Source organism: Ahaetulla prasina, chromosome 10 (assembly GCF_028640845.1).
Source record: "Ahaetulla prasina isolate Xishuangbanna chromosome 10, ASM2864084v1, whole genome shotgun sequence".
In the NCBI taxonomy this organism is placed as follows: domain Eukaryota; kingdom Metazoa; phylum Chordata; class Lepidosauria; order Squamata; family Colubridae; genus Ahaetulla; species Ahaetulla prasina.
The window spans coordinates 32,731,653-32,754,654 of record NC_080548.1 but is presented as its reverse complement, the minus strand read 5'-3'; the positions used below and the strand labels follow the sequence as shown (position 1 = coordinate 32,754,654).

General features: G+C 48.3%; 1 protein-coding gene across 2 annotated transcripts; it reads right to left on the bottom strand.

Moving 5' to 3' along the window:
* Positions 1-701: 701 nt before the first annotated feature.
* CLIP3 (CAP-Gly domain containing linker protein 3) lies at positions 702-21,333 on the bottom strand. 2 transcript variants are annotated; one of them, XM_058196212.1, is made up of 14 exons: positions 21,203-21,333; positions 17,548-17,706; positions 15,519-15,658; positions 14,831-14,924; positions 13,877-14,038; positions 11,740-11,858; positions 9,513-9,749; positions 8,552-8,687; positions 8,255-8,392; positions 7,308-7,442; positions 6,464-6,587; positions 6,071-6,136; positions 5,257-5,329; positions 702-4,624 (listed from the first exon to the last, which is right to left on the bottom strand). In XM_058196212.1, the coding sequence occupies exons 2-13, from the start codon at positions 17,681-17,683 to the stop codon at positions 5,257-5,259; spliced, it is 1,560 nt and encodes a 519-aa protein (XP_058052195.1). In that variant the 5' UTR covers positions 17,684-17,706; positions 21,203-21,333; the 3' UTR covers positions 702-4,624. The 2 variants fall into 2 exon arrangements, with proteins under 2 accessions (XP_058052195.1, XP_058052194.1); XM_058196211.1 differs by having other exon boundaries at positions 6,075-6,136.
* Between the last annotated feature and the right edge of the window lie 1,669 nt (positions 21,334-23,002).

The window sequence follows — 23,002 nt, the reverse complement described above, 5'->3', positions numbered from 1 at the left end:
GTCTTGGAGGCTGGGGAAGGCCCGGATGGGAGCTCTGCATCAGAGGCAAAGTTGGGGCAGGGCCATCGGGGAGTGATGTGCAGACTCCGGAGCCTCCAGAGGTTGACAGTAGTGAGGCAGAGGAACAGGAGGAGCCTGTTCCTAATGCACACATGAGAAGAGCTGCCAGAAGGGAAGAGCAGCTCAAGCAGAGAGGACGACTCAGGAGTAAGGCCAAGAGATGATTGGCCCCTCCCATAAGGCTTAAAAGACCAGCAATGGCGTTTGGGCTCTATGCCGGAAAACAACGTTGGTAGCTTCATCTTCTTGCATTTATTTTTGTATCGGTGACTTCTGAACATTTGCCAAGAAAGGCCTTTGGCAGTTTGCCTAATTGGACCAAGGTTTGTGATAGGACTAAGGAATTCGTGTTGGGAGGAATTTGCTTTAATTTGAGTTGAACGATGCTGGGAATGAAGTAATTCTCAGCTGTTCGAATAAAGTTTGTTTGTGTTTTTACATTGACTGAGTTTCCTACTACCTACTGGGGCCTGGGTTACAACAATATGCAACGTCTTGCAATGTTTCTTTATACACTTACGTGGTTGTTCCAACCTGGGCATTTTTACCTGCAAAATTTCCGAACTGGCTCATGTCCTAATTCACCTCTGACGACGAGCGGAAAAGAAGAGTCCCGGACACAGTGCACATAGAAACACCTTTTATTAATTTGTTAATAACAGATAAGCAATAACATACTGAGATTTTTTTTTTGTCATGCTCATTTTTATTTTCTTTCCTTCCAGAGAGCCTGGATGAGCAGGGAGGGAAGACAGAAACCATGCAAGAGTCCACAGGGAGTTTAGCAGCGGGCACGGCAGGCTGTCCCACGTTGACAGTTTACAAAGTTATTTCTCTTGGAAAAATTTAAAAAAACAAAAACGAAAGTGACATCTAGGCAGGAAGAACACAATCCTGCGTGAGCTCTACGGAAAGAAAAGTTGTGAAAAGCCATCGGAAGGTCTTGCTCTCCAGACTGGTCTGTGCCTTTTGAGGGTTTAGGCCAGTCTTGGTGGATAAATATCCAGGGCAGGGGGTTACCCTCCGTTCAGAAGAGGGGAGACACAAACCAAGATTGTGCCCGATGTCAAACTGAAGTCAACCAAAGGTTTGTTTATTGCTAGTCAGTGTCAAGAGGGTGGACAAGTGAATTGAAATGTTTCCAGCAGTTTTTCTATAATCTGGCATCTTCCAAGATGGGTCTGGTATTTTTTTATTTTAAATTTCCAGCAGTGTTGGGAACTGTGATTCCAATTTATTGGGGAGAGCCAGTTTATGGAAAGCTGGTTCGGACTTCGATGAGAATGAAGGGTCTAAACTGGAGAGGGGAGGGCACAAGGATCAGATTCCCCACAACAAAAGGCAACAATGAGCGTGGGAAGGATGTGGGATGAAATGGATTGGAAGATTTGATGTAGCCATTTGGGTTATTTTAAAATATCGTTTTATATATCTGTACATAAAGGTCCCCAATATTTCACCCAGCTTGGGGTTCCTTCTGGTGGCCCGAATGCCACCCTTCATTTTTCCTTTTTTAAAATCAGTCCAAAAATAGATGCCCACACCATCTCCCCTTCTGATGTTCACCCCATTTTTCCAAATGGAATATTGTGGTCTTTTAACAGCTATACCATAAGGCCAGAATAACGGAGTTGGAAGCGACCTTGGAGGTCTTCTAGTCCAACCCGCTGCTGCTCAAGTAGGAGACCCTATGTCATTCTGGACAAACGGCTGTCCAGTGTCTTCTTCAAAGACTCCAGTGATGACGCACCTACAACTTCTGGTTGCAAGCTGTTCCACTGGTTAATTGTTCTAATTATCAGGAAATTTCTCCTTAGTTCTAAGTTGGATCTCCCCTTGATTAGTTTCCATCCGTTGCTTCTTGTCCTGCCTTCAGGAGCTTTGGAGAATAGGCTGACCCCCTCTTCTCTGTGGCAACCCCTCAAATACTGGAAGACTGCTACCATGTCACCCCCTGGTCCTTCTCTTTCTTGGGCTAGTCATACCCTGTTCCTGCAACCATTCATTGTATGTTTTAGTGCCCCACCTATGAAAGGGGCATTCATACAGCACAGAGCACAGAGCATAGAATCCTAGGGCTGGAAGGGACCTTGGAGGTCATGTAGTCTAACTTCCTGCTTAAGCAGGAGACCCTGTTCCAGGGTATTCAACCTTGTAACTTTAAGACCTGTGGACTTCAACTCCCAGAATTCCCTGGCTAGCCATAAGTTCCCAAATTTGCCAAGGTTGTACACCCCTATCCTATGCCATTCCAGACAAATGGCTGTCCAGTCTCTTTTTAAAAGCCTCCAGTGATGGGGCATCTGCAACCTCTGTAGGAATTGTCAGGAAATTCCTCCTTAGTTTTAGGTTGCTTCTCTCCTTGATTCATTTCCATCCATTCCTTCTTGTCCTACCCTCAGGTGCTTTGGAGAATAGGTTGTCCAGTGTCCTTGCCCCTGGATACCTGTCCTTGCAAAGCCCAACCTTCTTGGATTTCTGCACAACAGCACAAAGATTGAAGGCATAGAGGGTCAACCTTGACCTCCGTTTCTAGTCAATGAGTAGATGGTTCTTCCCATCTCTCTCTTGTGGGTTGACCAAGGTGATAAAGAAAAGAAATTTGGAAGAGGGATGGCCAGGTGAGCAATTTGCTCAAGGCCAGAGGGAGGGGAGGGACCTGCCTCCCAAGCCAGGAGAAAATTCTAGACTTCAGGCTCGGCTTCAAAGCAGATGACTCAAGAACCTCAACGCGAGTCAAGAGCGAATGGAGAAACATCAACATTTCTCCCTAGAGGATCGTTCTACGATCAGCACCTCGTTTCTGCTTTCTGAGTTTGCATCGGGAGTTTGTTCTTCACCCCTGCAATCCAGGCGCAGTACAACCCCCCGAGTTGTACCATTTGGGCCTTTTGCCCTCCCCCAAAGTCCGTGGAAACTACGTTCAGTTCAACTAAGAGAGGAAGCAATAAATAAAAGGCTGACATGTTTCTAAAATGGATTAAGACAAGTGTTTTTTTCCAACTCAGCCACTTGACGGGTGGGTTTCAACTCCCAGAATTCCCCAGCCGGTGGGGGGGGGAAACAACAACTCTGGATTAAGATCTAATGTTCCGTAGCTGATAAATGCAAGATTAAGATCAGATTCAGTTATAATATCTTCCCCTGCCTTTTGCTTTTTAAACAAAAAACAAAAAAGAGAGCAGACTTCTGGTACTGTATTTACACACAGAGAGACACGCAAACACTACACACCCCTCCCTGTATGTTCATTTGCACAGACATAAGCTAAGCAGGGCTGCTAACACACACTAGGTTTCCTTAAAGGTGTTTTGTTGCGTCAGTCATCCAAAAACGGAGGTTTTCGGTTAGAAAGGAAGACGGCTAACGAGAGAGGCTACGTACGGCATCAGTGGGCAAAGGCCTTGGCACTCTGGGCCCATCCTGCTCACACGTTAGTCGCAAAATAGGGAGGGGATTTCAAGCCGCGTTCAAATCCGCCTTCATGGGCACGCTTGATTAAGAAGAATTAAGTCACCAAAGTCAGCAGAGGTTTGCTACTCGGCGGACGAGAAGCGACTGGCTTCTGAAAGTGTTTGGTTGGCGACAGACAAGATAAGCAAAGCTTAGGAGGAAGATAGAAGGGAGACGCCAAGGACTTTTAGTGAGGTCTGCATTGGCATGGAAGAACAAGCCGTGATTCTGGAGAGAATCTTAGCTTGACGTTCAACAAGCCACCTGCTTGGGACTAGGATACTAACCGGTCAACCAAACAGAGTGATCCTTGATCACAGCCCTCCTCAATGGAGCATTTGTGGTCTACGTTGGACCAAGGCAGTGTTTTTCAAACTTGGCAACGTGAAAAATGTGCGCGGACTACAACTCCCAGAATCCCTGCGCCAGCAGGTTTAGAAACAAGCGTTTCCATGTCTGTCACTCAAAGGGCTGGAAGATCAGCCTGCAGACTCAATTTTAGAACCGTAGAACCCTAGGGCTGGAAGGGACCTCAGAGGTCTTCTAGTCCAACCCCCTGCCCAAGGCAGGAGATCTTATTCCACCCCAGACAAACAGTTGTCCAAGGAAGCCAACTGGATTCACGATGTGTGAATGTGGATTTTGCAGTGAAGATCTCAGAGCTGGACTACACATTTCCTGACTGCGGGAAAGGTCCAAGACAGGTCTCCCAAGCATAACTGAAGGGACATCCTACCCCCACCCCCGGTACTCCCACCCCCCGGTAGAAAATGACTCTAATGGCCATTGCCAGATCCTCAAAAGAAGTGCTAGAAGAGACCGGTGGTGCCACAGCTCAGAAAATGGGGGGACAAACGGGAGGGGTTTAGCGTTTCTCACGATCTACTGGGGTGGTTGTGTGATCTAGCAAGGCACTGGGTTCACTAGGATGGTGATGGAGGAGGGGAGCAGGAGAGGTGAGCGACAGATCCGAAGAGCAGTCTTTGATTACGTGGAGAGAGCAGAGGAAGAGCGGAGGAAGAGGAGGAAGAGGAGGGCGCAGGGGGAGGGGAAACTCTACGGCTGCATTTCCGCACGCAGCATCCACGGGAACCAGCAACAAAATAGGATCCTGCGGGAGAGAAAAGGAAACGGGGTGCAGTTGGCCTCAAGGATAGCGGGAAAGAAAGCTGCAGAAGGCCACGGATCTTCTAAGACCCTTTGGAAAGATCTGCCTAGTCAATGGAGAAAACCTCAAGTGGCAAAGGAATTCTTGGTGGCTTAGGGTAGGATTGAGATCCATGGGAGCATCGCATGAAGAAGACCCAACTAACTACCCTGTTTCCCCCAAAATAAGACATCCCCTGATAATAAGCCCAATCGGGCTTTTGAGCACATGGGAGTGAGGCCAAACATTTATTTCAGGGTTCAAAAAAATATAAGACAGGGTCTTATTTTCGGGGAAACACCGTACTCCACAATTAGGACATCCAGTCATGGAGCAAGGGATACTCGGGCACGATCGTGGAATGAGATTCAACCACCAAGAAGCGAATCATCCGCGGAAGGATCTAAAAACTCAAGAGGGGAATGGCCTTCTTCTTTCAGGGGCTCTGAAATCATTTTGCACCCTCCCCACGGCCTGTTGCAAGAGGCGTGGATTTACAACCATGGTTCTCCACCTTGGGCCCTTTAAGATGGGTGGACTTCAACTCCCAGAATTCCCCAGCCATCAAAGCTCCAGAGATGGCCAGTCGCCCTTACCTAGAGAGGGAATTTTCCGATGTAATGTCTTTCGGAGATCTGACTGTAGTAAAATTGCGCTTTGGCTGTGAAACTGCGAGAGAGGAGAAAATGTCAACATTGTTCTAAAATCAAGAAAGGGACCGGTTGGATACCCCCTCGGCCCCTGGATCTTTGCTCCTGCAGGAGAAGATGTCGAGGGCCACACAAAATGGACTTTGCAATACTTGAAATGTGTTTTTTGTAGTACCATTGCATTCAAAGACAAGAAAACCCACGTTAAGGCTTTTCTTGTCTTTGAAATGTTTACATAGAATATACAGAATGTTTTTCTACCAGTCCTAGTTACTAAAAGGGAGGTTTTTCTTGAAGGTTAAGGCTTACTACAAATTACTAACAATATATTTGGAAAAGGCAGATTTACAGTATATGAAAACCCATGTTAGTTAGCCCGTGCTACAGGACGTATGTCTATTTACCCACATAGTATGGCTGTATTACATTTATCCTTGTCTACTCCACCTCCTTCTCTTATTGATATCATTATTATGATTATTGTTACTTCAATATATGATTATTACTTTGTTGTTCTTCATGTACGCTGAGAGCTTCTGCAGCATAGACACAATTTCTTGCGTGTCTAATCACACTTGGCCAAATGAAGTATTCTATTCTATATGGCAAGTGCTACAAAGTCCATACCTTAAGGCCTTCGGGTGGAAGTCAGGCATGCCGGAAACCCAGCCGTGTGGGTTCCCAGCCAATTCCCTCAATGTTGCTTTCCCACAATACTTCCGTTCCCCCAAAATAGTGTCGAGTGAAATCCGGGGTATACCTACTGGTGACTTGGTGCACCTTCTTCCCGGAAGTGCCATCTTGGGGATCTTTGGGACCTCCGATTCTGCAAGAGACGGGATTGCAATTCATTTAAGAACAAAGTTAGCATCCAATGGAATCTCAGGGAGTCCTCAATTTACAACCATTCGCTCAGTGACCGTTTGAAGTTACAATGGCACTGGAGAAAAGGGATGGATGACCGTTTTTCACGCTTATGACGATTGCACCATCTCCATGGTCACGTGGCTGGCTGGGGAATTCTGGGAGTTGAAGTCCACAGGTCTTCAAATGACCAAGGCTGGACTAGAAGTCCTCCAAGGTCCCCTTCCAGTCCTACTTAGGATTCTGTGAGATCCGAGCCTCATTCCCAGCATCCAAACAGCCAACCTACCTCTGGACCCTGGATGGGGGGGCAAAAACGCCATGCTTCGGGGCACAAGTGAAGTAGCGAACCCCAAAAACAGAGCCATCGTGTTTCCCCGTCGGTTTGTCCAGCTCAATTCCAAACCAGTAGCCTAGACGAAGACAGACGGACAATAGAGAGCAGCGTAAACATTATCTCAGTATTTGCAGTACTTGTGATTTATGTTGTACCTTCCATGCGGTCCTAATAAGGGTCACAAAAAGGTTGAGGTCCCCTGTCTCAGCCCCCTGCCCTCAGCCAGAGTCTTCCCATCCAGCCTCCACCCTGTCGTGTCCCACTCCTCCGCTGACGGCCGGGTCAGGAAATCCGCATCAGGTGTGCCTCTGCAGCTCTGCCAAAGTCCTAGCAAAGTCCTCAAGGCATGCAGGAGACCAGAAAGTGACTTCAGCAAGATATGTTTAGACTTTGCCTGACTCAGAGAATGCCAGAAAGCAGGTCCTTTATATAGGCCATGGGGTGTGGCTCCATGACTCAGCACTTATCCAGGCCTGCCCCTCCCTTCCTTCTGATGCTGCCGCCGCCTATTAATTCTTCTGAAGCGAGGGTCACTCCAGTCGGCAGCTGTTGGTAATTGACCTCCCTCAGGCTCACATGCTGTGGGGGAGGGGGAGGGGTCTAGTTGCTCCGTTTGCCTGGGCATGGAGCCAGAGCTGGGGGCTGGAGGTGCTTCCTCCTCCTCAGCCTGTCTGGGCATGGAGCCAGGGCTGGGGCCGGGAGGCATACTAGGACATTCCTCAGTTTCCGGAAGCAGATAAGAAGGCCCCGGCTGCGGTGAGAGCGGGCAAGACACAACACACCCAGCCTGCCTTACCTGGGGCAAAATCGGTCTTCCCATAGAAGCGAATGACTCCTTGCTTCTGTCCGGCTACCAGCACCTGATCCCCGATGTCGATCTTCAGTCCTTCGCGGTCCAGGCTGCCGACGGATAAGGATTTCTTTCTGAGAGCTGGGAGGAGAAGAGAGAGGAATAAGAAGGACATGTTTTGGGGGACCTTCAAGTAGGAGTCCAAGAGTTTGGAGTCCTTGCTGCCCTCTGAGCTTGGGGGGTTTGCTTGCAGACATTTCATTTACCCAACTAGGTAACACCATCAGTGCTCGAAGGGGAAGGAGTTTGCAGAGTGTAAGGGAAGAGGAGGAGGAGGAGGAGGAGGACTGTGGGGTCCTTGGTGTTCTTTGAAGTTAGTCCTTGCAGATGTTTCATTGCCCAACTCGGTAACTTCATCAGAGTAAGGGAGGATGGAGTTTGCATCCTGTTTATATAGAGTTGCCTTCTTTGCCAGTGTTAGTGAGTGTCGTTTTCTCCTTGGTAGTGCCTTGATTAGAGTATTGTTTTTGCTTGATTGTTTGTCTGGTATTAATCCCTGCTTATCTACATGCTGGCTGCTGGAGAGGATGGGTTCCCTCACATTCACCAGCACTGATGATCTTACCTAGTCTGGTCATGAGATGGCTGCAAGCAAACAACCAAGCTCAGAGAGCACCCAGGACTCCAAAATTCAACCTGGTGTGCAGTGCTGGTGCTCCCCCTCCTCTGTCCCGCTTCCTCTTCCAACCCTCTTTGGTAGCCCCTTCCCACCTCTTTGTGCTCTACTGTACCCCTTTGCTCTCCCCCAAAGAGGGAAGAAATGGCTCTTCCTAATCTTCTCCTTCCGCCTGCTGTGGGCTGCCCCCCCCCCAAGACCTAAGCAGTTGAGTCAAATCTGAGAGAAGCAGCCTCTCCCCTGGGGCCCCTTCTGCAGCCCCCTCTCAAAAGAGCACCTTTCCGGTCCTTGTCCTTCTCCTTTCGCCCTTTGGCCGTCATGCGGGAAAAATCCATGCGGGGGGTCCGTGGGGTGGAGGTGACCGATGGTGTTTGGTCAGCAGCTTTGGAGATCTTGGACACTGAAGCGAATAACCCTGGGAAGGCAAGAGAGAAGAAAACGAGAAGCCCAGATTAATAACGCTGGCAATAATTCCACCACGGACGAGTTTCTACTTCTCTGACATTTGACAAATCTGAATTTGACGGAGGGGGAATTCTGTGTCGGTTGTGCCGCCACCTCTGCTAAATCTCACCATGCTTTGGTGGGCAAATGAAGTAGCGGATTCCCCCCACGCTGCCATCGTTCTTGCCGTCGGGCTTGTCCAGCTCTACGCCGACCCACTGGCCGCTGGCAAACTCGGTTGTGCCACAGAAACGCAAGGTGCCCACCTGTAAGTAGCACAACATGATGGGGTCAAATGGCGCTCGGAGAACAGAAAATTACCTGTGCGTCACCTCTCTGGATACACAGATGTAATCTGAGCTGGGAATCTAATGGGACACTTGGGGATCCTTCCAAGACCTAATTCAACAAGGGTGATCCAATGGGGAAGCAGCGGCCTGCAGAGGTAGCTGACTAGAGCAGGTGGATGTTCGGATGGCAGTGTAATGTGTAGCCCAGCCTCAAGAGCTCTGCAGCTTGCAAACAATGTATACTGTCTGAGAGATTCCCAAATTTTCAGGGATGCTGCAGAAGTGGCTATGTCTGCACACAAATGTCCCTTCCTTCCTTCCCTCCATCCCTCTCTTCCTCTCCTTCTTTCCTTCCTTCCCTCCTTTCTTTCCTTCTTCCCTGCCAAATGTAATCTCGGGATCTGTTAGTTATCTTTGGCTGCACCTCTGTAGATTAATACAGACCTAGCCTTGGCAAAGGTAAACAGAAGCTGTTAACAGAAAATATAATTCTGTCCCAGGACAGGAGGAAAAGGTGAGGAAGAAACTCAAGATAGCCCTGCCTTGTTTCTCTGCTGTATAAGAGAGGATGGAAGGAAAATCTGGCCGGCTTTCAAGATTCCCTAATCATCCTCTACAACGTCAAGAGAGCAATTCTGCAATTCTCGAACTATCAGACTCCCTCAAAGGGCTGACAGCCTCCACAACGGGGTTCCCCATCCTTAGGTGGGAATGGATGAAAAAGCAGGCCATTCCAATGAGCCTGCAAGGGACCTGGGGGCAAACCTCCCCCAGGTCCTTGTGCACCTGCACCTTCCTTACCTTCTGCCCATCCACCAAGACCCGGTCCCCCAGCTTCAGGCCAAGAGAGAGAAGCATGAGGTTCCCAGGAATGTTGTCGTAGTTTGGCAGGGTGACCTTGGGCAGGCTGCAACTCAAAGGCACGGCGTCCAGCAGCAGCTGCTTCAGCTCCTTGGCGATCATGGCGGCCTCGGCCTTGTCCAGCGTCATGTCCATGGGGTCTGGCACGACGTCAGCTGGGACCTGCCCTTTGCTGTTCTGTTGAGAGAAAGAGAGGGGGGGGGGAACAATGCAGTTTTTTCCCACCCAAGGACAACGCAGGGTCTTTCCACCAATTGCATTGAAGGCCCTCTTCATAGGGTTGAAGGGGGCCTGCTGAGACCCCCTTCTCATTGCAAGGGCCTTACTGAAAGACCAAGGAAAGTTGGGTGCTTCCAATGAAGAATAACAGAATAACAGTCAGAAGGCATCTTAAGAGATCTTCTAGTCCAAGGGTCGGCAACCTGTGGCTCTGGAGCCACATGTGGCTCTTTCATCCCTCTGCTGCGGCTCCCAGTTGCTGGTCGGCTCCACAACCGATCGGGCTTTCGGTTAGGGCAGGTAGAGGAAAAAGGACACCGCACTGGGAGGAGTCTTTATGGTGGGGGGGGAGAACCGGACTTCCGGTCAGCTCCAGAATTGAACGAGGGCTTCCGATTAGGACCTTTGTGGCTCTTCTGAGTGTTTAAGGTTGCCGACCCCTGTTCTAGTCCAACCCCCTGCTCAAGCAGGAGACCCTCTACCATTCCAGACAAATGGCTATCCAGTCACTCTTTAAAGCCTCCAGTGATGGAGCACACAAACTTCTGGAGGCAAGCTGTTCCACTGGTTAATGGTTCTCACTATCCTTAGTTCTAGGTTGCTTCTCTCCTTGATCGGTTTCCATGCACTGCTTCCTGTCCTGCCTTCAGGTGCTTTGGAGAATAGCTTGACACCCTCTTCTTTGAGGCAGCCCCTCAAATATTGGAAGACTGCTATCATGCCCCCCCCCCCAGTCCTTCTTTCCATTAAACTAGACGTACCCAATTCCTGCAACCATCCCTCATATGTTTTGGCCTCCAGTCCTCTGATCATCTTTGTTGTTCTTTTCCACACTCTTTCTAGGGTCTCGGCATCTTCTCTGTACGGTGAAGACAACCATTTTCTTTCTGCTAATATCACCTACAGCAGTGTTACTGGAGGTGCTGTCCTACACCAAGTCTCCTGACTAACAGGCTGAGCTATTTATATGGCATCTTCAAAATCTAATTTTTGCATCTGGTTTGACACATTTTTGTATGAGAGCATCATTCGGGGTCTTGTCCCCCTGGCAGCCATCTAGAGGGGTTGGTCAAAAGTCCACAACGTGCATAAAACAAACAAACTGCATCTAATAGAAGATCTAATTGCTAATAATAGTAATAACAACAACAACAACAATACTTTCGAATACAGACAGATCATCATTTGGAGCATGCCAGATATCACAGCTGCCCAAAACCAAAATGTACAATTTATTGACATCGCTGTACCAGGAGATGCCACAGTCGAAGAAAAAGAACTGGGGAAAAAAATCACAAAATATTGCGACCTTGCCATTGAAACTACACGATTAGGGATGAAATATGTCACAATGATACCCATTGTCATCAGGCCACTTGGCACCATGTCCAAGAACTTTACAAAATACATCAAGAAACTGCAGCTTCCTGCAATAACACCAGCAGAACTGCAAAAAACTGGGCTACTCGGAACATTGTACATCTTAAGAAGGTACTTGGTTGATACCTAGGACGCTGGCAGCAACCCGTATCAACCATTAGTGCCAGTCAGTGGTATTTGTGACACATTTTTAAATGATCAGTTAACTGAGTTCTGTGTTTAATGAATAAAAGAAAGAAGAAGAAGAAGAAGAAGAAGAAGAAGAAGAGGAGGAGGAGGAGGAGGAGGAGGAGGAGGAGGAGGAGGAGGAGGAGGAGGAGGAGGAGAAGGAAGAAGAAGAAGAAGAAGAAGCCTACAGCAAATATCTGTAACACTGTCAAACATCCAGATGTGCTTATCCCAGGTCCTTGGTAAGGACTCAATAGGTAGACAAAAATGCCAAACCCAGTCTCAACATTTGGCTGACTGTTTGATGATCCATGATTCTGAAAATGCAGGTCTTTCTTATTCTCAGTCCAAAAAAAAACATTTGCCCATTCTCTGCGCCCCCCCCCCTTTTTTTTCTCACCCTGACAGCGGGGTTGGCCCCATGTTCCAGAAGACACTTCACGGCCCCCAAACAGAGATTCGAAGCAGCAATGTGTAAGGCAGTTCCGTGGTTGAAATCACTGCACGTCGAGTTGAGAACTACAGGAAAAAAACAATATAGTCGGGATTGTGAATTATTTTAGGCTGCATTTGCAAAATATTAAGCTCTGTACAGCCCCTGGCCTTGGGGGGACGGAAGGCCCAGTCTCTTTATCAGGGGTGAAATCCAGCAGGTTCTGACAGGTTCTGGAGAACCGGTAGCGGAAATTTTGAATAGTTCAGAGAACTGGCAAATACCACCTCTGGTGGGCCTGAGTGGGGTGGGAATGGGGATTTTGCAATATCCTTCCCCTGCCACGCCCACCAAGCCACACCATGCCCACCAAGCCACGCCCACAGTAAAAAAATTGGACTTCACCACTGGTCTTTATGTCCCATGTTCGCTTTGTCCAACCACAATGTCCATGAAGCTTTTCAGCAGATACAAGCAGCAGATACAAGCTACTGAACTTTCATACGTGTGGACTTCAACTCCCAGAATTCCCCAGTTAAGATGCTACAGAACTTTAAGTCAGGTGGACTTCAACTCCCAGGATTCCCCAACCAGCCTGCTATTGTATTTGAAGAGGAGAGGACCATCGCCCTCCCCTCCTGTTGGCTGGGGAATTCTGGGAGTTGAAGTCCACCCATCTTGGCTGAGAAGGAAAGCTGAGGGGGAGAGCAGCACCATAGATCTCCCAGTAACCCTTACGTCCTTGTTGTCGCTAGCACGAATTTGTGTGCTCTGCTTCCCGCGATGACTCTAGACCAGGGGTCTCCAACCTTGGTCCCTTTAAGATTTGTGGACTTCAACTCCCAGAGTTCCTCAGCCAGCAAAGCTCTGGGACTCTGGGAGTTGAAGTCCACAAGTCTTAAAGGGACCAAGGTTGGAGACCCTAGCTCTAGACAACAGGGCTGGCTCTCCACATTTGACCAACATTTTAGCATCTCTGCCATAAGCGCCAGCCCAACACTTCCTGCTTCAAAGTCTCCCAACCCTTTTGCCGTTTCTTGCATTTCAGGGGCAAAACTTGAGATCGGTTCCTGCTCTACTGAGCATCAAAGACCTCAGAGATTAGCACAGAGTCCTTTCCCTCTGACATGGAAGGTTGCCACGGAGTGGAAGGATCCCAGGAGAGGAGCCGCTGGTAACCAGGAACAGTTTCCCACAGGTTAGCAACCAGGAATCAGAATTCCCCAGCCTGCATACTAGTGAATTTTCAGATATGAGGATTTCAACTCCCAGAATTCCGCAGCCGGGGTGCTATTATACTTGAGGAGGGATGGGGAATTCTGGGAGTTGGAGTCTACCCCTCTTCAGAGTCCCAAGGTTGCCAAACACTGTGTCAACTCTAAAGATGGCCTGACTGAGGTCATTTTATAATAATAATAACAGAGTTGGAAGGGACCTTGGAGGTCTTCTAGTCCAACCCCCTGCCCAGGCAGGAAACCCTACACCATCTGAAATTTTGAGACTTCAGTGCTGACACTCTGGCACTGAGGGATAGGAAGGGGGGAATAGAGATAGTTGGGGTAGTATAGTTGAAACAAAATACTTACTCTTGGGAACCAAGGACATTCCTGCAGGTGTTTGGAAGGAGGTGACTGATGTCACCTACCAACTGGACTGTATCTTGATTGGGCCATATAACGGGTTATTTTGGGGAAGATTTTCCCAAAAGTAAAAGGCAAAGGTTTACTTTTAATTAGGTGAAAATCGTAGGAATATTCAGAGTTGGATTTCACCAGTCTGTGCTATATATCCAATAAACTTATTCTTTGAGGAATCTACCTGCCTCAGAGTTTTGTTTGCTATGTTTGTTTGTTTGTTTACTTAGAACCCTGACACACCATCCTAAACCAGGGGTCTGCAAACTTGGCTCTTTTAAGACTTGTGGACCAACTCCCAGAGTTGAAGTCCACATGTCTTAAAAGAGCCAAGTTTGCAGACCCCTGTCCTAAACCATGAATTGTTTGACTTAGAAATGGCGACTGAAGCAAGCTTCAGCGAAAATGCCAGCTCATTTTGGCCTCCCATCACCTGGGCAACGTGTCCCACCTCCTTCGTGCAAACACACCTTTTGGCTTGGAGGCCTTGAGGAGGATGCGGATGAGCTCGGGAACGTCGAAGTATGCCGCGTAATGGAGGGCATTCATGTTGGTCCAGCGGCTGCGCAGCGTCACATCTGCGTCCAGAGCCAGCAGCTGGTTAGAGAGGCGCACGGCGGCGGCGGGATCACCTGGGATGAGGAAGAGCACAGGTAAGCTCCCTCAAAAGCCTCCCTAAAGGGAACTGACCCTGTAAATCATGATTAGGTGAGATGGGGGGCACATAAATCAATAAAATAATAAAGTAAATAATAAAATAATAAAATAAAATAAAATATGAAATGAAATGAAATGAAATGAAATAAAATAAAATAAAATGAAGTAAAAAATGAAGTGAAAAGTGAAGTGAATTAAAAAGTGAAGTGAAAAGTGAAGCGAAGTGAAGTAAAAAGAATTTATTAGCAAGTACTTTAGGAATGGCCTTTTATTCTGCTTCAAGTCCCAGTGAGCTAAATTCTAATCTAAACTACAATGATCCTCTTTTCTTGGGAAAAAAATAGAGTCAACGAGAAGGATTTTTAAAAAAAAATGTTTACAGTTTTGCCTGGTAAGGAAAATTCAAGCACCAAACTAAGAAAAATTATATAAAAATGCATATTCCAATAATCAAGGACAGATTTCTGAAATAAAGGACACAGATCATTGTAATCTAAATTTTATAAGAAAAGAGAGGTTTGCCAAGAAGGGGCTCAGGAAATTCAGACTTCAGGTGTGTGTTTTGGGCAACTCAGCACAAGTCTAAGCCTAACGCATCTAAAAGCACAAATCCATCTTTTTTTATCATCTTTACAAATATGCATGCTTTCCGGTTGCATAGCTTTTAATGTTTTAAGCCGCCCAGAGTCACCTCGGGGGCAAGCTAGCCGGCAAATAAATTTAATAAGTAAATAAATAAATATGAATTTCAGTATTTTGTGCCTTACCCACTCCGTGTGCACCAGCTTTACATGCATAATGCAGGAGGGTCATATCTGTCAGCCCATCCCGGTCATCGACGTGGCATCCACGCTTCAGGATCTGAAGAGGACAGAAGAACAAGAAAAAGGCTACCGGTAGTCCTCAATTTACGACCGCTAGGGGGGTTCAGAATTTTGGTCACTAAGCGAGTCATCATGATACAGGATCAATTTCATGACCATTTTCATGGTTGTTAAGTTAATCATGCAGTCGTTAAGCAAATTCAGCTTTCATACCTAAGGCAAGACTAGAACTCCCAGTTTCCTGATGATTGGCTCAAAGCCACCTAGCTGGCTTTTGTGCCTAACGCAGGACTAGAATTCACTGTGACCTGGTGATTGGCCCAAAGTCACCTAGCTGTATATCATGCCTAAGGTGGGACTAGAACTCACTGTGACCTGGTGATTGGCCCACCCAGCTGTATATCATGGCCAAGGCATGATTAGAATTTCCAGCCTCCTGGTGATTGGTCCAGAATCACTCATCCATCTTTCATGCCTAAGGCGGGACTAGAACCTACTGTCACCTGGTGATTGGCCCAAAGTCACCCAGCTGGCTATCATGCCTAAGGTGGGACTATAACTCCCAGTCTCCTGATTCCTAGCCTGGAGCCTTTACCACTTAACGTCGGGGATCTGCCCAACACCTGCTCACCTCATTGCCAATCATGTCGATCTTGTGCTGCACCTGGGGAACCCATTGGCGGATGATGGCGAACAGCTCCGGGACAGTAGTGATGGGATCGTAGAGGATTTCTTGGCAAGCAGGATCGTTGGGATCAAAGAAAGTGAAAGCTGCAGAGGGGAGGAGGGGAGAGGAAAAGGATTTTACCCCACAGGGGCACGCAGGTGGGTGGGCCACTAGTTGGAACAAGGGTCTCCAAGTTTGGGATTTTTAAGACTTGCGGACTTCAACTCCCAGAATTCCCCAGCCAATCCTGAAAGATACTCTCCCTCGAGACCTAATACAGGTACTCCTCGGCTTAGGACCACAATTGAGAAAGTCACTGAAAAAAGTAACTTACGACCATTTTTCACACTTAATGACCATTGCAGCATTCCCTATGGTCACATGATCAAAATTTAGTCACCTGGCAACTGGCAGGTGTTTACGACAGTTGAACTTGGTGATGGGATCCCCCTTTGTAACCTTCCCAGCCGGCTTCCGATGAGCAAAATCAATGGGGGGAAGTTGGACCCGCTTAAACACCGTATGATGTGCTTAACAACCGCGGTTTTAAAAAAAAGGTCACTATGGGGCAAAACCCATTCATCCACTGCCTTCCTGAGGAGTGGAAATGTTGGACTCAACTGAGGTCCTAAGCCGAGGACTACCTGTCCCATATTCCCCTCCCTTCTCGTGCAGGGCAGCCCAAGGGGTCCAAAGTCCCGGTTTCATCCCGGGCTGTGACTGCTGAAGGAATCGGCCGGAGTCCATGGATCAGCTGCCCTCCCGTGAATTCTTCTCTCTCCTTTCGCCAGCAGCCTCCTTGGATCATGAGCAGGCAGATTTGAAGCTCCTGGGATCTATTTTGTGTTTTTTTATTTTTTTATTTTGAAGCACAACCGTTGCTGAGTGTGCCAACGGAGACCTGATTCAGCAGCTGATGAATTAAAATCAGCAGGTCAGTTTGCTCTTTCCGTGAGCAACACACATTGTTCTGGATGCCAACATGATGCTCGGCCTTGAGTGTGTGTGTGTGAATGGACTGTGTGAAAAACAGTCATTAGTCGCTATTTTTGGTGCCGATGTAACTTTCAACACTCCCTAAATGAACTGTTGTAAGTCAAGGACTCCCTGTAGTCCATGGAGCATCTGAGCTACCAATCGCCATCACCATTATCACCTTATGATATCACCAAGAGCCATGGTGGCGCTGCGGTTAGAGTGCAGTACTGCAGGCTACTACTGCTGCCTGCCGGCTGTCTGCAATTTGGCAGTTCAAATCTCACCAGCCTCAAGGTTGACTCAGCCTTCCATCCTTCCGAAGTGGGTAAAAATGAGGACCCAGATTGTTGGGGGCAAGAGGCTGACTCTGTAAACTGCTTAGAGAGGGCTGCAAAGCACTGTGGTCTAAAAGTCTAAGTGCTATTGCTATTGCTAACTCTGCCCACTGCCAGGAGTTCGATCCTGACTTGCTCAAGGCTGACTCAGCCTTCCATCCTTCCGAGGTGGGTAAAATGAGGACCCAAATTGTTGGGGTCAAGAGGCTGACGCTGTAAACTAACTAACTAACTAACTTCCTTCCTTCCTTCCTTCCTTCCTTCCTTCCTTCCTTCCTTCCTTCCTTTTTCCTTTCCTTTCCTTTCCTTTCCTTCCCTTCTCTTCCCTTTCCTTCCCTTCCCTTCCCTTCCCTTCCCTCCTTCCTTCCTTCCTTGTAGTTAGAATGCAGTATTGCAGGCTAACTCTCCCAATTACCAGAAGTTCAATCCTGACCAGCTCAAGGTTGACTCAGCCTTCTGTCCTTCCAAGGTAGGTAAAATGAAGACCCAGATTGTCGGGGGGCAAATATGCTGATTCTGTAAACTGCTTAGAGAGGGCTGGAAAGCTCTGTGAAGTGGTATATAAGTCTTAAGCGCTATGGCTATTGCTATCAGGTCAACTGGTGAAGGAGGAACTCTGTCCATGCTTCACAGGGAAGGATGAGGCTGAAGAAGAACAGGATGGAAAGGAAACAACTCACCATAATCTTTAGGGAGTGGAGCTGGGGCTGAAGGGTGGACGATGGGCTTCTTCCTCCTCTCCAAGGTTGGGCTCTGGAATTCCAGTGCCTGGTGGTCTTCCTCGGAAGGGAGCTCAGTGGAGTCATCTTTCGTCATGGTGGCGGGAAGTTCTTTTCCCTCTGCAAGTTCCAACAGGAGAGGGGAAATCGGTCAGCCAGGGGATAGCGAAGGAATTTGAAACTCAGAGCCAGGAGCTCTGAATTAATTAATTTATGTTTTGACCCACCTTGATTATCTTTATATGTAACTCAAGGTGGTGAACATGCCTAATACTCCTTCCTCCATTCCTATTTTCCATGTAACAACCCCCCTATGAAGTGGGTTGGGCTGAGAGAGAGGGACTAGAATTCACCGTCTCCTGGGGATTGGCCCAAAATCATCCAGCCAGCTTTCAAGCCTAAACTGGGACTAGAACTCACTGTCTCCAGGTGATTGGCCCTAAGTTATCCAGTTGACCTTCTTGTCTAAGGAAGAACTAGAACTCACCTAGCGACTGGCCCAAAGTCACCCAGCCGGTTTTCATGCCTAATCCAGAACTGGAACTCACCATCTCCTGGTTTCCAGCTGATGCCTTAACCACTAAATCAAGCTGACACTATTCCACCCACGAGACAAGTTTAAGGGTTACAAAAGGAGTAACTCTCCAAAAACCGAGAACATAGAAATATTTAAGAGAATGAGCTCAAGTTTCCCTTCTGGATAACTTCTTGGTCCTCCCTGATCAAATTTATTTATTAAATTTATACATTTGTTAAACTCATATGCTGCCCATCTCACTGTTGAGCGACTCTGGGCAGTTTACTAGCTCATAAAAGCAGCGAAATAAAATATTTATATAAAAAAATAATTAAAACATGAAAACATGGAATATGAACAAGAGAAGCTATAGAAGTCAAGTTATTCCTGACTAAGCTTTGCAAATCCCCTTTTTATCTGAAATCAAATCACAAAACATTTTTATGCATTGGGTTAAGCCACAGCTTGCTTAATTATGCTTTATTGACTAAGCCATAATTAGCCGGGTCCCTGTAATAAATTAAGCTGTAAACCATGGCCAACTTTATGGCTTGGTTCGCACATGGCACTAAACCAATACAAAACAAATGGTCTTTGGCTTCCTAGGATGAGGCAAACCAGCCAAAAAAAAACCTGTCTGAAAGGCTCTGTCTTGTTCTGGGGTGAGCTTGCCAAAGCTTCAATATTCTATTCATTTATCTCAAAATAAGCCCCTCTGAATTTAATATATATAAATACAGAATACATTTAAGTACGATTCCTGGTCAAAATCACTTTACTACAGTGCCAATTGAGTTTAGCATGTGGGGACTTGAACTCCCAGAATTCCCCAGCCTGCATGCTATTGAACTCTGAGATCTGTGGACTCCAACTCCCAGAATTCCTTGGACCAGCATTGTCGCCTGGGGAACTCTGGGAGTTGAAGCCCACAGGTCTTCAAGTTAGCCCAGTTGAAAAACCTTGCTCCAAGGTAGAGGCTATTAAAGCTAGAGAACTGCTGTGATTTTTGTCTGGGGAATTCTGGGAATTGAAGTCCACCTCTCTTCAAGTTAGCAAGCTTGAAAACACACGGCTTTCCATTTAAAACGACTGAGAATTTAACACCCTAAAAACATCTCTTTTTTCCCCCTTCCTTTAACCAACAGCTCCATTCCGCTTCAAGAGAGTCACCCCATTTGTCACCTCTTTGCAATCCACACTATCACATTTTGACTCTTCTGGAGAGACTCCGCTGTCTTCCGATTCCCGAAACAGAGCATTAAAGCTCCATAAAGGGACTCTGGGATCCATTTAATGGTGAGCAGATTCCATAAGAATGGACGCTGTAGAAAACCCACACTCACACACTCTCCTTTCCCCGCACAGAACCCACACACACACACACACACACACTCCCTTCCGAGAGGCCCCTGAGCTGGAGTCGATCAATACGCAGCCTGGCAGAGATTGTATGTGTCAAAGCTGGGCTTTCAACAACGCAGAGACGGCTTGGCTCTGTGGATGTGTGGATGTGTGTCTCCGTGTTTGCGTGTCTCTGGGTGTCTCCCAGATAGGTAGCTGGCTCTATTTTGTAGGCTGACGGAGGAGGAGTGCTGGCTGCCCTGTGTGTGCCATTCCCATGCCATGCATGGCTAGGCACCCACCCCCCCATTCCTGGATCTTTGGGGTCTCCTGAGGTTTGCTTTTAGTGGGTGCATTTGTATTTTTGCAAAGAGATATTTATTTATTTATTTATTTATTTAATCATATTTGTATACCGCCCTATCTCCCGAGGGACTCAGGGCGGTTAACAGGCACTTAAAAACACATAAATACAGAGTAAAAACAATTAAAAAACTTATTCTAAAAGCCAAAAATTTAAAAATATAAAAATAAAACCCAGTTTAAAACCCATCAATTTAAAATCTAACTCAGTCCTGCGCAAATAAATAAGTGTGTTTTAAGCTCGCGGCGGAAGGTCCGAAGGTCCGGAAGCTGACGAAGTCCTGGGGGTAGTTCGTTCCAGAGGGTGGGAGCCCCCACAGAGAAGGCCCTCTCCCCCATAGATATGCCTTCTCCCCCCATAAAAACATAAGAAAGGAGGGAAATAAAATAAAATAATGAAATGAAATGAAAGAACAACATATAAATGAAATAAAATGAAACAAAATAAAATAGTATAAACAAAACTAATATAAAGAATATAAAATAATAATTCAAATGAAATCAGTGAAATGAAATGAAATAAAACAGAACAAAACCCTCTTTGGGGGAGTAAAATCTGGGCTCCTCGGCAGGAGAGTGTGTGGGGGGGGGGTTCTCTTTCAAAAATGCCCCTATCCTTGATTGCAGCCAGGAGGGCATCCTGCGGGCCTATTTACATCCTCAATCTGGCATTTTCCAGACCCGCCGGGACTTCGGCTCCCAGAATTCCTAGCAGCTGGGACAATAGCAATACGGGCTGAGGATGATGGGAGAGGTAATACTCCGACATGGAGCCCGTCCTGCTCCCTCCAGGGGTTTCCGCTGTCTGAATGAGCCCAGCTTTAACCTGGGGAGCCTTTTTGTCCTTGGCGGTGCGGTGGGGGGGGGGGACAACGATGATCCAGCCCCCCCAAATAGGGGGGGCATGTCCCCTCAGGGCCGAGCCAGAATTCCCAGCATCTGATGGGGGCGGGGGGACGGAATGGTGGACAAGACGGAAGGGGAATGAATGGGGAGGGAGGGATATGGGGGGTTTAAGCGAGCGCAGCATCCTTTCCATCTTGGGATGCAGGAGCGGGACGGGCAGACGGAGCATCCCAGCGGTCCAGCGGTCGAGAGAAGGGGCGGCGGGGCGCGTCTCAAGTCCTGGTCGAGCTCTGCGGCGGGAAGGAGGCCGAGGCGGGGCGGGAAACGGGAGGGGGTCGGAAAGACCGGGGGACGGCGGTGGCGGGGGTAGGACCAGAAGCAGGAATCCTGCGAGATGTAACGCGCGAGGATGGGGCCCGCAGGAGCATCTCCGCCGCTGGAAGGACGGGCGGGTGGGGGGGGGAGAGGGAGATCGGCAGGTAGGGTCCTGCCAAAGCCGGGCATCCTCCGGGAAGGGCTCCCCGGCCGGGATGCAGCGCGCCCACCTACCGGGCGGAGGAGGCGGCGGCGAGGATGCAGCAGCGGCGGCGAAGAAGCGACCCTCGGCTGGGCTCGGCGGGCGCAGCGCAAATGGAGGAGGAGGAGGCGGCGGCAGCGATCGCAGCGCTCATGCGCCGCCCGCAGCATCAGCAGCGGCATCAGCAGCAGAAGCCGCCCCCCGCCCGCCTCCCCTCCCCGCCCCCCCGCCGCCTGCTGCAGCCCCCGCTTCCAGACGGTCGTTGCTGCGGGGATCCGAGGGGTCGCGAGCCCAGGGAACGGCTAGTACGGGTCCGCAAGGTTGCTGACTCGGGGCTCTCCCTCCACTCCGGGGTGGGTTGGGGTCTCTCCGGGCACAAGGGCGGCCGGTAGTCTGAGCTGGCCCGTTTTTTCCTCCAGGGCAGCCGCGGCTGAGAAGTTGGGGGAACCCCCCCCTCAGCTGGCCATCTTCCAGGTAGAGAGCCGGCAAACCCCTCCGATGTGGGCAAGTGGTAGTATTTGCAACCTGCCACCTTTCAAGTTACACAGAGTCCTGCTGCAGTCCAGCCAGAGGGTCCTGCCTCCGGAGAGGCTGATATGAAAAACCTTTTGTTGCATTTGTTAAACGTTTATCTAGCCTTTATTATTCTATAAGCAAACATACATCATTCCCTTCCTCCTTCTATTTTTGCCCACAACAGCCCTGTTAGGTGGGCTGGACGGAGAATGAGTGACCGGTCCAAAATCACTCAGATAGCTTTTATGCCTAAGGCAGCACTAGAACTCACCATCTCCTGGTGACTGACCCAATGTCACCTAGCTGGTTTTAACACCCCATCTCCTGGTGATTGACAGTCACCCAGTCAGCTTTCATATCTAAGGTGAAACTAGAACTCCCCCGTCTGCTGGTGATTGGCCCAAAATCATCCAGCCAGTTTTAATACCTAAGGCAGGACTAGAACTCTTCGTCTCCTGATGATTGACCCAAAGTCATCCAACTGATTTTCATGGCTAAGCCACACTAGAATTCACCCTGGTGACTGGCCAGCACCTTCACCGACACCAAACGTAACTCCCCCCCCCCAAATTTTCCAGAAGAAACACCGCTTCACAGCGGTCTGTTGGAAGGCAGCTAAGCGAAGAGCCACCTATTAGGCCAGAGGTGGGTTTCAGCAAGTTCTGACCAGTTCTGGAGAACCAGTGGCAGAAATTTTGAGTAGTTCGGAGAACCGGTAGTAAAAATTCTGACTGGCCCCTCCCCCATCTATTCTCTGCCTCCCGAGTCCCAGCTGATTGGGAGGAAATGGGGATTTTGCAGTATCCTTCCTCTGCCATGCCCACCAAGCCACGCCCACAGAACTGGTAGTAAAAATTTTTGAATCCCACCATTTCATTGGGCTGGTATAGATGATCTCGAAAACCTCAGCCAGTTGAAAATTCCAGGAGCGCAAACCAGATTGGGATATCCACAGCCCGGAGGAATGTGGTTTTTCTCGCCAACTGCGGGGAAGAATTGCCATTTCCTTCTGGGAAAATAAATCTCATCCTGCTTGATTTTATACGCCATGATAACTCACTCTCTCTTTGGCTGCCTTCCAAGCTTAAAATCTCCATTCTCTTTCTTCCTGGATCTGCTTTGGTCTGCAATTTTTCCAGCTCTTGAACTACCCTCGTGATGGATGAGGGAGGGTGACCAGACATATGCAAAATATAACTAAGTGTGATCACACCGTAGATTTATGTAAGGGATGAGATAAAGCATAGTAAATTTGCTCTTGGTTCCTTGGCCAGCGAGTCTAATGTGGAATTGGCTGCTTTCCAAACAGCTGCACG

Coding starts and splice junctions, on each gene's coding strand:
- CLIP3 (XM_058196211.1), bottom strand. CDS start 17,683: ATGACGAAAGATGACTCCACTGAGCTCCCTTCCGAGGAAGACCACCAG. Junction 9,750..11,739: donor GGGCCAACCCCGCTGTCAGG/GTGAGAAAAAAA, acceptor TTCTCTCAACAG/AACAGCAAAGGGCAGGTCCC. Junction 8,688..9,512: donor TCTTGGTGGATGGGCAGAAG/GTAAGGAAGGTG, acceptor TGCTACTTACAG/GTGGGCACCTTGCGTTTCTG.